This window comes from Myotis yumanensis, unplaced genomic scaffold, assembly GCF_028538775.1.
Source record: "Myotis yumanensis isolate MYYU_CA2020_CCGP unplaced genomic scaffold, mMyoYum1.0.hap1 SCAF_1, whole genome shotgun sequence".
In the NCBI taxonomy this organism is placed as follows: Eukaryota; Metazoa; Chordata; class Mammalia; order Chiroptera; family Vespertilionidae; genus Myotis; species Myotis yumanensis.
Window position 1 is genome coordinate 238764398 of NW_027223752.1, and position 14715 is coordinate 238779112.

Consider the following 14715-nt stretch of genomic DNA (forward strand, 5'->3'; position numbering starts at 1 on the left):
GCCCCAGCCGCCCCCCGCTGGCCTGTGCACGGCAGGCCTCACGCAGGTGAGGGTCACTCACCAAGCGGCTCCACCTCTGCCCACATCTGAAAGTTTCAAAGTGACCTCCCCTTACGTGAAACACCTCGAGCCCTGACTGCACTTGAGCTTATGAGCAAGCGGGCAGCCCACCTCTGGGGACCGAGGAGGCGGAGCGCCTGGGGACGGGGGTTTGAAAGGACAGCAAGCAGAGCCCCCCACGCACTCGGGGCTCCTTGGGCATGCCCCACCCCCTCCAGCCCCATCGGCACTGATGTTCTGACCACGCTGGGCTTGAAAACAGTAAGCTGGTCCAGGGGCCTGGGCCTGGGTAGAGGCGACCGTCTGAGGGGCCACAGACTGGCCAGTGCCTGCCTCACCCCTGCCCTTCTAGGCAGAGCCCATCACCCAGGCACGGACCCGGCGCTCCAGGGCTGCCAGGAGGCCTGGCACAGGGTGAGGAGGTGCTGGGGTCTTTCTCTAACACCTGCCAAGACACCAAGCTTCGCTCCCGACCAGGAGGGGCGCAAACACTGTAGCCGGTACTGAGTCGGCCCAGCCGCAGAAAGGCCTGCCCCCGGGGAGCGCAGGCCCGGGAGTGGGCAAGCTGAGCTCTCGGATGGGGAGGACGGAGGACCTGGACAGCCGTCTGCACCTGACGCTCACCACACGCTGGCTAACGTGGCTGTGTGGAAACGGGGGGAGTGCCGTGAAGGAGCCACGTGCTGAGGGGCAGGTGCCAGCTGCCAGCAGCAGCCGGACAGAGTGATGTGGGAGGGGACAGGCCTGTCGCGTCCACGGGGCTGTGGCGAGCGGCGCAGACTTACACGGCATAGAAAGGTACCTTAAAATTAATCTCTTTACTGATAGAATTAAACTTTAAGTCCTGAGAAGAAAACAGAGAAAGGGAAGCGTGGCGCCGGCCCGCGTGCTCCACCACCCACCGCACGCGCCTGCCGGGAGCAGGACACAGCCCAGGCCCCTGGGCTCCCGGTGCCGCCTGGGTGGACGTCAGACATGAGAGCAGCAGCGGCCTGGCCGCCAGGACTGTGATGACGTCGGGGAGGAAGGTGCACACCGTGAACCGGCATTCGTCAGCTCCACGGCAGGGCCAGCCACGCAGCCACGCCTGCTCTCCGCCAGGGCGCAGGCTCAGCCCCACATCGGCCGCAGCACCCTCTGCGGTGGCCCCACTGCAGGGCGCCTGCTGGGCAGACCCCGCCGAACCCGCCGCCGGTGCCCCCGCAGTGCTCAGCACGTGGCGACCTTGTGAACGTTCCGCAAACAAGCCAGCAGCCGCTGGTACGGGTTTCCTGGCGCTGCCACCACCTCGAACACGGACTGGAAGGCCCGGCGGTCCAGCTCCTCCTCTACCTGGTGTCTGTAGAAGTCCGTGGCCACCAGGCAGAAGAGGTTGACGTCCACGTGCTCCAGCTTGCCCATCCTGCTGACGACGTGGGGCAGGCTGCGGGGCAGTTAAGGAGCAAGTGCAAGCGCGGACCCGACCGACACGGATCTGACTGCCCAGAGGTTCCTGGAGCCCACAGGCCAGGGCAGGACAGCGGATCTGGGCCATGCCCGCAGCCGCCTCCCACCTCCAACAGCTCCCAGGCGGGTCGCCGCCTCTGCTGCCTCCATCCGGCTTCCTCCCAGCTCTGCCCAGCAGGGGGGCGGGCAGAGCTGGGAGGAAGCCGGAGCCCCGGCAGCTCAGTGGGCGCTCCCCTCGGAGCACTTACCTGGCCTGGCTCCCCATGCGATGCTGGCAGGGCCACTCCTGCTAGCCCTGCTCCCGGAGTGAGGAGCACCAGGCCGCCCTGCCCGCCCTCCCGGCTCCCTGCAGAGGGAACGCCCCTTTGGCAGCCAGCGCTTGTGGGTGGGGCTGGAGCTCCACTGAGCCTCCCCGGGGAGGACGCAGCACAGCGACAGGACAATGAGAACCAGCACAGCACGGCCACGCTGCACAGACCGGTGCAGGCGCGGGGCAGGGCCCGCCTCTCCTGCCCGTGGTCAGCATGCTTCCTGTGGTTTGTCCACGTCTTGCTCTCTAGGGGCTCAAGGTCAATGGCACCCTGACACCTGGGCCCTGGCCGAGGTTAGTTTGGGAAAGTCACACAGACACAACCCAGACTTGACAGGAGAGAGGGTGGTGGGAGGCAGGGCTGCCCACCCGGCCCCGGACCCTGGGAGGATACATGGCCGAGACCCACGGGCTGGTGGACGCGCTGACGAAGAAGCAGGACAGGCTCCACACGGCCATGGCCACCGGGGTCCTCTGCGTGAAGTTGGAGAGGGACAGCATGACCCAGTCCCGGACCATGGACGACTGCCCCGTGCTGTGCAGCGTCTGGAAAACCTGAGGAGAGGCCGGAGCTCAGCAGGCACGGGAGGGGCACCCTTTCAACAGGCAGCCGTGCGGCTTCAGGGGCAGGAACCAGGCCGCTGGCAAGTCCACTGGTCAGCACATCCAGGTGGCAAGAGACGTCCAGGCTTCCAAGCCGGTCAGCCGGCTCAGGCTTGGGTGCCCCGCCCTCCCTGGGCGCCAGGCCTCACCTTGTACACCACGGTGGCCATGAACTGCGGGTAGGGCTGCTGGTTGGATAGGAACTCCCCGATGACTTTGTTCATGACGTCTTGCGGAGGGAAGAAGTCATCTAAAAACTGAGGGAGGATCCTCGCCACAACGCGGGCTTCACAGGGAAACCCCTTCCTGATCCTGAAAGGAGGGGACTAGTCAGCCCCGCCCCGTCCTGCCCCCCCCCGATTCCCCGCCGGGACCTTCAGAGACTTTCCAGGCGGGTCTCCAGGGGGCACCTAGAATGTTAACTGGGGACCTCACGAGTGACCCACAGACAAGCGCCCAGGCTTGGGGCTCCCCTCCCACACGAGGCCACGATCCAGGAAAGGGTGTAAGGCCCGTGTGGTGCTGGGGCGAGGGGGTGGGGGTGGCCCTACACTAGAGACCTAACGTGCGATGAAAGCGCTGCCCGGGACATGCTGCTGCCGTCAGGTGCCGGCTCTCCGGGGCCTCTCCCGCCACATCCTCACGCTGTGGCCCTGTAGTCCGCGGGGACCTCCTCTCCTCACCTCACCTGGACCTGCTTGCACTACTGCTGGTCCTCCCTGTGGGCCCTGAACCTGCCCCCGAGGGGTCCCGTTCTGGACACTGGGAGAGCCGTCTGGTCACCCTCGGGGCACACACGGGGTGCTATGTAAGCTGCGGGCCGTGCCTCCTGCCAGGTGTGCCCACGACCACCCACCCACAGATGCCAGCACCCACCGGCCGTCCCTCCCACCTGCCAGTGCTGAAAGGCTTCCCTGTTGGCCCTGGGACAGAAGCCCCAGGAAGGCGGGGACCTGAGGTGGCCCTGCCAGCACTGGCGGCGAGGGCTGGACCAGTATGGGTGGGACAGGAGCACAGCCTCACACACTCATGTCCAATTTCAACACCAAACACACTGCGCCCTGACCCTCCCAGAGCACGTCACCTGGCCAGACGGACACAGGAATGTCTGGCTCAGTGTGCCCTGGTGAAAGCCTAAATGGCTTCCGCTGGCCGGGCTGACCCCGTGACGGCCAGGCTGACCACGTGACGGGCGAGCTGACCCCGTGACGGCCAGGCTGACCACATGACGGGCGAGCTGACCCCGTGACGGCCAGGCTGACCACGTGACGGGCGAGCTGACCCCGTGACGGCCAGGCTGACCACATGACGGGCGAGCTGACCCCATGACGGCCAGGCTGACCATGTGATGGCCATGTGGGCAGAACCAGCCTCCCCGACGCCATACACATCATGCCCCCTGGATGGAGGCCTGTTCCCCAGAGCTGGCAAGTTTCTCCTCCCTTCCCGACAGCATCACCCCACATGGAGCCTGACCACCGCGCGGTGTGGGAGGCAGCCAATCCTCTCAGAGCCCGCGTGCTTGCCGTCCACACCGGCGCTGGGCCCCGCACACCCTCCCTTCCTGCCGGGAGCCGTCCCGATGCAGCGCTGCCCAGCTCTGGGCGCCGCGTGAGCCTGCTGGGACCACGGCTCCCCCCAAAGGCAGCAGGTGCTGGCGGAGGTCCTGCCACTGCCCAGCCCTCCACACCTCCATGTGCCCTGCTGACCCCACTGCTGTGCCCGCCTTCGGAAGACGTGGGCACTCGGGTGCCAGGGGCCCAGCACTGCCCGCTCCGGAGCGAGCGAGGCCTGGGCTGGTCAGGACTCGGGTGGGAAGCGGCGGCTGAGAGGACGGCAGACATGCATGCGGGCAGTTGCTTGGCGCAGCCCTGGAGGCTGTGGGTGAGCGGGCTCCCCTGCTTACCTGTCGAAGAGAACCGACACGCGCTCCATGGCCACGATCACGGACTCGCTGTCGGGTGCGGCAGGGCCGGGCTCGGAGGCTCTGCCAGGACTGGCTTTTTCCTTCCCTGAAACGAGGGCAGCACTGCTACGCGCCTGGGAGGCTGGCCGGCTCTGGGGAGGCGCCCGGACCCGCACAGCAGTTCCACAAACCCGAGGCGCCGGGACCAGGAGGGAGCCCTGGTCCCCAGGTGTGTGTGACGCCCGCGCAGCAACACGACAGGGAACGCGGCTCTGGACTGCCCTCGAGAACCTCGGGGACTGTGGTCCGCATCCCGTGGAGCAGCGACAGGAGACCCGTCAATACCCAGACACCAGTGGGCCCGGCCCCCTCACCTGTGTACATGCAGGTGAGCATCAGGCCCAGGGCGGCCATGGCCCGATGCGGGCTGTGCACGTTCACCCTGTCCACGCTGAGCTTGACCAGGGACTCGGCATCCAGCCGGGACAGCTGCTCGGACAGCAGGAGGCGCTCCAGGCCCCGCAGGACGCAGTGGTAGACGGTGGACGGCGTGGCCTCCTCGCTTCCCGACAGCATCACCCCACACATCTGAGCGAGAGGAGGCGTCCAGGTCAGGGCCCGGCCTCGGGCTCCTGTGGCTCCCAGCGGTGCCACCCCACGGGGCGGTGCCCGGCGGTCACCTGTATGATGGATGCGGAGAAGTCCGGCCCCACATCCAGAGGGTAGTTCTCCATCAGGTAGAAGGCGGTGGCACACATCACCAGCACGTGCTGCTGGCTGTGCAGGTTCACGCAGCTGCAACCAGGGGCAGCCGCTCAGTCACGCAGGCGCCACAGCCCAGGAGAGGGGCCCCGGGTGCCCGAGCTCTGCTGTGACAGGCTGAGGCCTGACAGGCCCATCCCCAGCCGGCCCTCCAGCCCCACTCACTGGGCGCTGCTGCGGAGGTTGGAGAGGAGGTAGTCGCTGAGGACGGGGATGAGCTGCTTCGCCGTGTCGTCCAGCAGGTCGCACTCCAGCACGTAGAGGGCGCCGTGCAGGGCCCCGATCCTGCTGGGCAGGTGGCTGCTCCTGAGCGTGCTCTCCAACAGCCGGCCGACTGGCTCCGCCACGGCCTTGTCCTGGAGCCGGGCAGAGGCAGAGGCTGGACCTTGAGGGCAGGAGGCCGCTAGGGCTCGCTGCAGGCCCACTGTCGAGCTGGGGGTGGGGGTGGGGGCGCGGGAGGGCGTGCAGGCTGCCCTGGCAGGCGTCCGGCCCAGGTGTGGGGAGCGCTCCCAGCCGACTGCTAAGAGGCAGCCTGTGCCGGGCCTTCTGTGCGGGCAGTGTGGGGGTGCTGACTCCCGCCCCTGGGGTCTGGAGTTCGGGACGGGCCAGGCAGGGGCCTCCCTGGTGGGCAGGGCTCCGCGTGGGTTTTCACACGCATTGCACAGAAACAGCGCGTCCCGTGTGACTCCGGAAGAGGATTCCGAAGCTGAGCCTGGTCTCCTGTGGACGTGGCCCAGGCGCCCTCCCTGACTTTGCTCCCGCCACTGCAGTAAATCAGTAGAGCTTGGGGAGCCCTGAGGTCGTCCTGGGGACCCGCCTGTCGTCTATGCCAACGTGTCCATTCCCCTGAGCACCCTGACCACACGCGTTAAGGAGGAACCTACACTGTGCCCTCCACGTGAGACCCCACAGAAAGCGGGTGCTGGGGGCAGCCACAGCGGGTCAGACCATCCCCTGGGACGGCGACCCCAGCCGGCGGAGTCTGGAGTCTCAGCGGTTCCGGGAGGCTGGCAGTGCGGCCCCCACAGGAACCGTCCCTGTGTCCCTGCATGACCGAGGACTTCCCTCTCTCCTCCCGGCCCCACAGACCGCGGGACCAGCCGAGGGACTCTCCACCCAGGCCTCCAGGGCCCCAGCTCTAAAGGCACCACCAGGGGCCGGCAGGGGGCGGATGCGTCAGGAGGAGAAGCCCGAGGCCCCTGCACAGCCAGCACGAGGAGTCCCCAGGGCACCATCTGGCCTCGGGGCCTCTTCAGAAACAATTCTTACTGATTTGATTTACTGACACACAGCATGCCTGGGGGACCTGGGCCTGAGCACAAAACATAACCACAATGGAACAGGCCGGCCTCAGAGCCCACAAAGACAAAGGGCTTCCACAGGCAGCTGCTTCTGCGCTCCCACGGCTCCACACTCGGGGCGCAGCTGCGAAGAGGGTGCTCGCAGGCGCACCAGGGCCACCCAGGACGGGGGCACCTGCTTGGCGCCTGGGCTCGCAGGGGCGGGTTCTGTGGGGAAGGCAGCCAGGCCCGGGCGTGGGCTCAGCCCTCTGCCTGGTCCTGTGTGACCTGGAGCACACGGCCCAGTACCCTGGCCTCAGCCTCACTCGCCTGGGGCAAGACTCAGGGTGAGGGCTCCACGAGGCGCCTGCTTGCTGCTGTCAGGACAGGCAGGGCCGAGCACGCAGGAGGGGACGGGCCAAGGCCAGGCAGCCGCTCGTGCTGCTGAGGGAGCGTCTCTGCACCAGAGGAGGGTGCCAGGGTGTCTGCGAGGGCACAGCACACCGCCGGCTGCTGCCACGCGCAGGGCGAGCCGAGGTGGCACAGGGCAGCGGGCGGAGGCTGCTCTTCTCTTCCACATGCGCTACCTCAGAGGCCGGCCTTCCCCCGGCTGGGACGCCTGTCTAGCAGGTACCAGGTGCACGGGACTCCCTCAGAGACGTAACACGGCCCAGCAGCCAAGGCGTCTGGGAAATGCTGGCTTGTTTAACCCTCCGTGACTGTCCGACCTCTAGCCTCAGGCTGGCTGACTCCGCAGGAAGCGGATGCGCCCACAGAGAGGTCAGGCCAGAGACGGGCCATGGCCGGATGGGGGCGATGACTGCCTGAGGCCCTCTGACCTGCCGGGGGCAGCTGCCTGGCCGTGTATGTACGTTTCTCCATATGAAGGTTCTGACGCGTCTGGATGAGGCTGTGTGTCAGGTCTTCAGAACAGATCCTGAGTTTACACTTTTGGGGCTTCCCCCAACACCACATGGTGACGACCGCCCAGAAAGTGGGTGTGGCGCTGGCCAGGTTCTCATCAGCTGGAGGCAGAACCAGGGGGGACCCCAAAGGCCCTGCCCGCTCTCCTGTCACAAGGCTGTGACACCCACACTGTGGGGTGGGAGTGCAGGGGACTGTGACAGAGCAGTCCTGGGAGGGGCCCTGGCGATAGGAAGCAGGGGCCAGCAGCACCCCGGAGAAGGGGCCCCCACACAGCCAGCTCCTGGCGCGTGTGCCACCAAGACAACCTGACAAAGGCGCACGGGAGCCCCCAAGTGCGGCTCGCCCACCACGGCACACTCCACGGGGAGCCCAGAGTGAGCGGAGCCCACGCGCTCACACTGGCGGTGGTCGTCCCCGTGGACCTTGCCGGCTGATGCTGCCCCCTCGGCGCCACGCGCAGTGCCCGCCCGCTCACCATGCCGAGGACGGCCGCCGCCTTGCAGGTGGCCGGCACCAGGTACTGCAGGAGGATCTCGTCCTCTGGAGGGTGCACCCTGCGCAGCTCGGTCAGCGTCTGGTACATCATCTCAAACTGGCTGCGCTCCGTGAACAGGTCTGAGACCACGAGGAGCTGCAGACACAACGTTCGGACAGGAAGGGGAGCCGCTATCAGGAAAGGAAGCAGCGCACCCAGCACGCCTCCTCCCAGCCCAGCGACACCAGGCTCCAGGCACCCATGCGTGCCGACACGCAAACCCTGGACCTCAAGGCAGGGCACACGCGCAGCGTAGTCGGGACGTCCTCACGGACACCTGTGCACGCGCTCGCTGCAGTGGGCCGAGCTGGGACAGCCACGACCTGCAGGGAACCTGCCCACAGCGGTCACCACGGACAAGCCCACGTCTGCTCTGCCCCCAAAGCCCCAGGCCTTCCCATGGCGTCGGGTCAGGCTCTCAAAGCCCCAGCAGAGACGCTGTTTCAGAAATAAACGCTTTGCTGGGGATTCTTTGTCTCCCCAAACGCTCGGCTGCCGAAGGCTCAGCTCTTCACGGTCCATCTAAAAGGAACGTCAGCCCGCCGGCGTGGCTCAGTGGTTGAGCATCAGCTTCTGAACCAGGAGGTCACAGCTCCATTCCCCGTCAGGGCACATGCCTGGGGCTGCAGGCAGGAGCCGACCCACGATTCTCTCATCATGGATGTGGCCATCTCTCTCTCTAAGCATGTCCTCAGGGGAGGATTAATAACAAAAACAACTTCTCAGACTTGATTCCAATTCTGTAAGTACTAGCAGACATAACCCACATAACAAAGGCTCTCTGGGGTCCCCTCTCATTTGAAGAACGTAAAGGAATCCTGGGACCAACAGTTTGAGAACAAAAACTCTGAAATCCTGCTTCTCGGAGGGGGCGTGTGGGCCTGTGAGCCCGGCCCCAAAGAGACACTTAAGGACAAGGAGGGGAGCCTCCAGCCTTGGACAGCGGCGTGACGTCGCCACGTCACTGCCCCTGCCCTCGGAGCACCTGCCCGCTGTGGGGTGGATATGCAGAGCTGCTCCTGCACAGGCGGAGAGACGCATCTATGTCCCAGGCCTGAGAGTTCTTCTCAGGCTCCCAGAGACGACAACTGAGCACGTGCGTGCGTGTGCGTGCGTGTGTGCGCGTGTACATGTACGTATGCCTGTACGTGCCTGTGTGCACGAGGACGGGCGAGGTGAACTTACAGATCGCACCACTTCGCTGATGAGGATGATGGGGGTCCTTCGGCCGGAACTGGACGGCAGGACCCAGCGGCTGTACAGCTCCAGCAGGAACTGCGAGCAGGAGTGGATGTCCACCCCAGCCCGGTGCTTCCTGTGGAGCACACAGAGGTTCATCTAAGAGGCCCAACCCCCCGGACGACTCACAAACCTCAGAGGGCTTTAACCAAAGGCGGTGGGAACCTGGAGCTGACGGGAGACGTGGGTGGCGACGAAGGTGCGGGGACATCGGCCTCCTCCTCCTCCTCCTCGTCCCACTCCTCCTCCCTCAGGGGGGTGATGCTGCTTCCCAGCCACACCGAGTGGATGGACACCTTCAACACAGGCCCTGGGTCAGCGCGAGGAGCTGGGCGCAGGCTCCCTGAGCTCAGGACTGGGGCGCAGGTGTGGCCTGGGGTCCTGGCCACTGAGGGACCCCACCACCCGGCAGGGCCTGCTCAGACCCAGTGGGTTCCGGGGGTTGGGGGGTCTACAGAAAGCTCTGCCTTCAAAACGGAAGCCCTGGAGTGAGGGGAGCAGCTGAGGGCCGGGCTTTCTGCGTGACGGCCACACGCTGAGGGAGAACACAGCTGCTGCGGGGCCAAGGCTGCCACACTCAGGTGTCCCCACCGCCTCCCTGTCGTGCACACAACAGTCCCCATTCTTCTCAAGAGCCAGTGAAAGTGACCCAGCCAGCAGCACGGGGCGGCGGCGGCCCTGGCTCTCCCTCACCTGTTACCTCACACTCTTCCACTGCTTACACACACCTACGTGATCAACTCATAAAACACCTTAGCCCTTCTCAGAATAAATACCATAAATAAAACGAATAAAAGTCACCCTTCGCTTCATTTTAAACGCATTTAACTTTGCTTCTGAAGGTGAAAGTGGCCAAAACCCGAGGACGGAGGACGGGGCACGGGCTGACCTGGCCGAGCTGGTAGCTCATGCTGCCCAGCTCCCGCTCGGGGTTGGTCTGCAGCAGCAGCTTGTCGTGGCTGATGAGGGCACCTGCGGGGGACGACAGGACGTGAGAGCCGCCCGGCAGTGCCGCCGAGCCTGGCAAGGCACAGCCTGGGAAGTTCTGTCCCTTCACAGCAGGCAGCTGGCAGGGCCGAGGCAGTGCGGGCCCATCTCTCCCGGAGGCACCGGCTCTGGCTCCACGGGCACCGGCTGGTGGAGCGGCACAGCCCGAGTCCGCAGCTGTGGAGGAGGCAGCAGCCCGCAAGGGGCCCGGGGCCCGGAGGACAGCACAGCCGCGCCCACCGGGGGCAGGGTGCGGGCGGTGCCGCCCTCAGCCTCAGGGTCTTCTCCACACCCCTCTCAGCTTCCCTCCCTCCGGCCCAGGCCCCCTGAGCCCGCACTTCGCTCTGGTGAGCACCACCTGACCCCGCTCCCCGAGACCTCCCTGCTCCGAAGCACGTGCTCCGCGCATGCCTGCAGCGGCTGCTCCTGGGACAGCGATGCTGTGACTCCTCTGCCCTACGGGCCCGAGACTCCCAAGGGACCAGTTCACACTCAGCTGACTCTCGCCCGGACGTCTAGGGCGCACGGCACATGGCACTGCACACGGAGCCCTGCAGCAAAGGCTGAGGACCGAACCCTGGAGGACCTACCACCTCCCACAGCCCAGGGATCACAAAGACTAGCCTAGAACACGGGGCATCCAACAGCAAAACGTGCGCATGAGAGAAACCCTCAGCGCGGCTGGTGCGGCTCAGTGGTTGAGCGTCGACCTGTGAACCAGGTCACCACTTTGATTCCTGGCCAGGGCACATGCCCGGGTTACAGGCTAGACCCCCAGCATGGGGCGTGCGGGAGGCAGCTGATGGATGTTCCTCTCTCATCACTGGGGTCTCTCTCTCTCTCCCCCTCTCCCTTCCTCTCCAAAGTCAATAAAAACATATTTAAAAGCAAAGAAACACCCCACAACGTTCCCTTCTCTTGAGCATTTGCTTCCCGGCTTTATTCCCTCAAGAGGGTTAAAGCTGCTGGTCCTGAGGGCGCCCGGCACTGTCATGGGCCAGGGCAGCACACGAAGCCACAGCCTTTGGCGCCCCCGCTGCCGTCAGTGTGCTGGCCACCGCATGCTCGGCCCCGGGACAAGCGGCCCCTCCCGACAGGCACCTGTGGTGGCTGGAGACAGAGAGGGGACGGGGTCCCACGCCTGGTATAGGTGATGGGTGGCGATGTTCTCCCTCTTCGACACCATTGCTTGAATTTCCTGCTCTACGATTCCTCGGATCACGCTCAGCTTCCGCCCAAACCTAGAATCCAGGACAAAGGTTCAACTTTCAGTTCCTTTAAAATTTTAGACGTGAGAGACGCCAGGACCCGCCCCCGCTCTGCCGAACGGAGAGGCACCCACAGTACCACAGCACAGCCTCTGCGGGCGCCTCCTGTGAGCCCGGCAGGCCCTGCTGGCGGCCAGCTCCTGCTCTGCCAGCCGGAGGTCCGCCACCTCAGGCCGTGTCCACTGCGGCCGGTCAAGTCACTCCAGCATGTGCACCTCTCGCAGCAACACGCAAGGTGCTTTGCTTTTTAGTTTCAGTAACAAACGAAAGGGCGGGTAAGCTGCTGGCCACTGGGTGGGGTGGGAGGAGCGTGCCTCTAGCCCCCTCCACGCTGTGCCCTGGACACGGCAGCGCGGCAAACCTGGTGTCGAGTGCTTTCAGGGGCTTGTTCCGGGGCTGCTGCTCCAAGCAGCTGAGGGCGGGGTTGCCGGCCACGGGCACGGCCATCGCGCTCAGCACCAGGGAGGTGATGGCCTGCACGGCCAGGACGTTGATCTGGGTCCTCTCCGTGTCTTCCTGGAAGGAGCCCACATGGGGTCACGTCACGAGCAGCCAGGCCCCCGCACTACCTGTGCCCACCTGCACACAGACCACGTGGCCCGGCGGAAGGAGCCTGAGCGCACAGGGGGACACGCCCTCCCCGCCAGGTCCCGACCTGTCTGCCCGCACCCACCACAGCCCCCACACCGGTCACTGGAAACAAATCGAATGTGCAAACGTCCACTGCGCAAAGCAAGGTCTCCCACAGGCACCACTAGCTCGAGAACTTGGCACGTGACCACCCGCCAGCTTCGACGCATGGGCCCGCAGGCCGTGCACACGGCTCGGACACCCACCACTGAACTGTCCCTTCCGCAGTCAGGCCACCCTCCTGCCAGAACAGGCCTAGGGTCCATGACATTCACTCTCCCGGGCTTTGCCTTCCGAATGTGGCTTTTCCTAATATTGTACCGATACACAGCCCACTCCCAGTCGCCTGGGAGCGTCTTTGGGTGAGCACAGGCACCTCGGCCCGGCCTCCTCAGGTGCCCTTTCCTTCTGACTGGACTACGTGCTAAGTCGGGAATTACTGACCCCAGCGCCTAACGCACTGGGCTCCGAGCGCCCACAGGCGGCCAGGCAGCTCCCCGGCCGCGGGAGAGCCGCTCTGCTCCGAGCATTAGTCTAGAGTAGACGCAACCTGCTACTCTTACAAGTAAGGTGACACGGGAAAGCGCGCTTGCTGCCCTCCTCTGCCGGCTGCCAGTGGCGGACGCCCAGGCTGCGGGCGGCTTACCTCCGGGGGGCTCTCCTCCTGCTCCAGCACGAGGGGCTGCGTCACCAGGACGCCCAGGAGGGTGGCCCACGTTTCCTCGAACTGAGTGCGGCTGGTCCACCCTATGATGCAAACGTTACATGAGGCAGAGCGTCACCCACTCCTCCAACGTTCCGACGTGAGGCGCCAGCTGGGCCGCCAGCTCTGACCGGAGGGGGCAGTGCCCCCGGCACGTCCAGCAGCTGCCTCAGCCCTCGGCAGGTCTGCAATGCAGAACACTGCGGCGCCCGCCCTCCAGCGCGGACAGCGAGCACACATGTCCGAGTGCTGCCCTGGCAGCGGGGTGTGTGTGCGTATCCGTCTGGCGCCCTCCTGACCCCGCCTGGCAGGGGTGGCCAAGTGGAAAGGGGCCAGGAAGTCCAGCCTCGGACTGAGCTCCTGGATGCACTGGGCACAACCATGGCCGGGACCGGCCCCAGTGGTCAGCGTGCGCCGCGTGAGCCCCGCCCAGCTCGGCTGCTGACAGGAGGCAGAGCTCGGTGTCCCCGACTGGCTAGAGCAGTGGTTCTCAACCTTCTGGCCCTTTAAATACAGTTCCTCATGTTGTGACCCAACCATAAAATTATTTTCGTTGTTACTTCATAACTGTAATGTTGCTACTGTTATGAATCGTCATGTAAATATCTGATATGCAGGATGGTCTTAGGCGACCCCTGTGAAAGGGTCGTTCGACCGCCAAAGGGGTCGCGACCCACAGGTTGAGAACCGCTGGTCTAGAGGGTCAGAAAGGAACGCAGTCTGGCCAGGGCACGCTCGTCCTCAGTGAGGGCGTCGCACCACGTGCTCCGCGCCCCTCTCGTCACCTGCTGGGGCTGCAGTGACAGGATCTCCTCACTAAGATGGACGGAGGGAGGGAGACAGACAGACTGACTGAGATGTGGGTGAGACACCCACACTTGGGTACAAGGACGGCAGACATATACGGGCATTTCCACAGGGAAGAGGAAAAGCTCGGATCACGTGGAGAAGAGAGAGCGAGAGCAGGTGCCAGGACAAGGTCGTAGGACTGCCCTGGCCGAGGTCCGACTGACAGGCAAACACAGGGCAGCCCAGGAAGGGGGAGCTGGCATAGGCTGGGAGGCCATGGCTGCCTGACAGCCACCTCCGAGGGCAGGGAGGGAACCTGCCCAGGCGGCCGCCTCCATGCTACTCAGGTCTCATGTCGGTCGGCGGGTAATGCCTCGTCCTCGGGACTACAGGGATGCAGGCCAATAGGTGCCTGCTGCCTGAACCTTCAGGACCGAAGCCAGTGCCACGTCTGCAGAAGCCCGAGGCAGGAGGCTCCGCAGGGACGAAGGGTGGGCCTGCCCGGGCCCATGGGTGTCACGCCGGACTCCCGAGACACTGGTTCCTCGGAGTTCCGCGCAGGGCACTGCCCCTTAGCACCGCCCTTTCGACCCCGAGCAGATCACACCTGCACCATAAAATGGGGACAGAAGCGGCCACGGCCACGGCCGCTGTGCCGCGGGCAGCGCGCAGGGCAGCTGAGAAGGCTGTAGGCGGCAGGGCCCACTCAATCCCGAGGACCGAGCTGGGCCGGGGCTGGACGGCCTGCCCACAGAGCCCGGCTCTCCTCTGACGTCTGCTTCCTCTGCATCGGCCACGGTGGCTCCCGCACACCCTGCCCGTCCCGCACACGAGGCGGCGTCAGTGACCACAAGGCACAGGGACCATCCCCGTCCCTGCGGGCGGGGTGCCTCCTGTGGGGGTCGGATTCAGCTCCCCATCACCAACTACCAGGCTCCGACCCGACTGCAGACACACTGACACGTGGAAACCTGGGATTAAACGCTCACGCAGACACGTGGGTGAAGTTCTCAGGGTGAGTGTGTGTGCACTCAGAATGCCTGCCCGCGAGCAGGCGGGCCCAGACCTTCCACGGGACGAAGAGGCGCAGAGCGCACTCCGGGACGGGGACCCGAGGCTGGCACCCCGCCTACCCAGCGTGTTGATGCGGTAGATGAACTCTTTGAAGACTTCCTTCTCCTGGAGGAACTCCACGGGGATCTCGGGGAAGGCTGTGCCGAAATCCCCTCCCGGCGTGGGTGACCACCCGAGCTTCCAGACCTGAGGGTGG

The 14715-nt window shown here is 65.3% G+C and overlaps 1 protein-coding gene across 3 annotated transcripts in view; it reads right to left on the minus strand.

Moving 5' to 3' along the window:
• Positions 1 to 863: 863 nt before the first annotated feature.
• Positions 864 to 14715, minus strand: part of HTT (huntingtin) — a 96793-nt gene continuing 82941 nt past the window's right edge. For all 3 annotated transcript variants that reach the window (XM_070400136.1, XM_070400132.1, XM_070400122.1), the window contains 15 exons: positions 14579 to 14705; positions 12600 to 12700; positions 11685 to 11839; positions 11157 to 11296; positions 9958 to 10040; positions 9234 to 9364; positions 9015 to 9144; positions 7770 to 7925; positions 5253 to 5443; positions 5006 to 5120; positions 4700 to 4913; positions 4326 to 4431; positions 2569 to 2731; positions 2211 to 2371; positions 864 to 1483 (listed from right to left, as the gene is read on the minus strand). In XM_070400136.1, the coding sequence (XP_070256237.1) occupies positions 1270 to 1483; positions 2211 to 2371; positions 2569 to 2731; positions 4326 to 4431; positions 4700 to 4913; positions 5006 to 5120; positions 5253 to 5443; positions 7770 to 7925; positions 9015 to 9144; positions 9234 to 9364; positions 9958 to 10040; positions 11157 to 11296; positions 11685 to 11839; positions 12600 to 12700; positions 14579 to 14705 (2187 nt within the window). In that variant the 3' untranslated portion in view covers positions 864 to 1269. The remainder of the gene's footprint in view (positions 1484 to 2210; positions 2372 to 2568; positions 2732 to 4325; positions 4432 to 4699; positions 4914 to 5005; positions 5121 to 5252; positions 5444 to 7769; positions 7926 to 9014; positions 9145 to 9233; positions 9365 to 9957; positions 10041 to 11156; positions 11297 to 11684; positions 11840 to 12599; positions 12701 to 14578; positions 14706 to 14715) is intronic.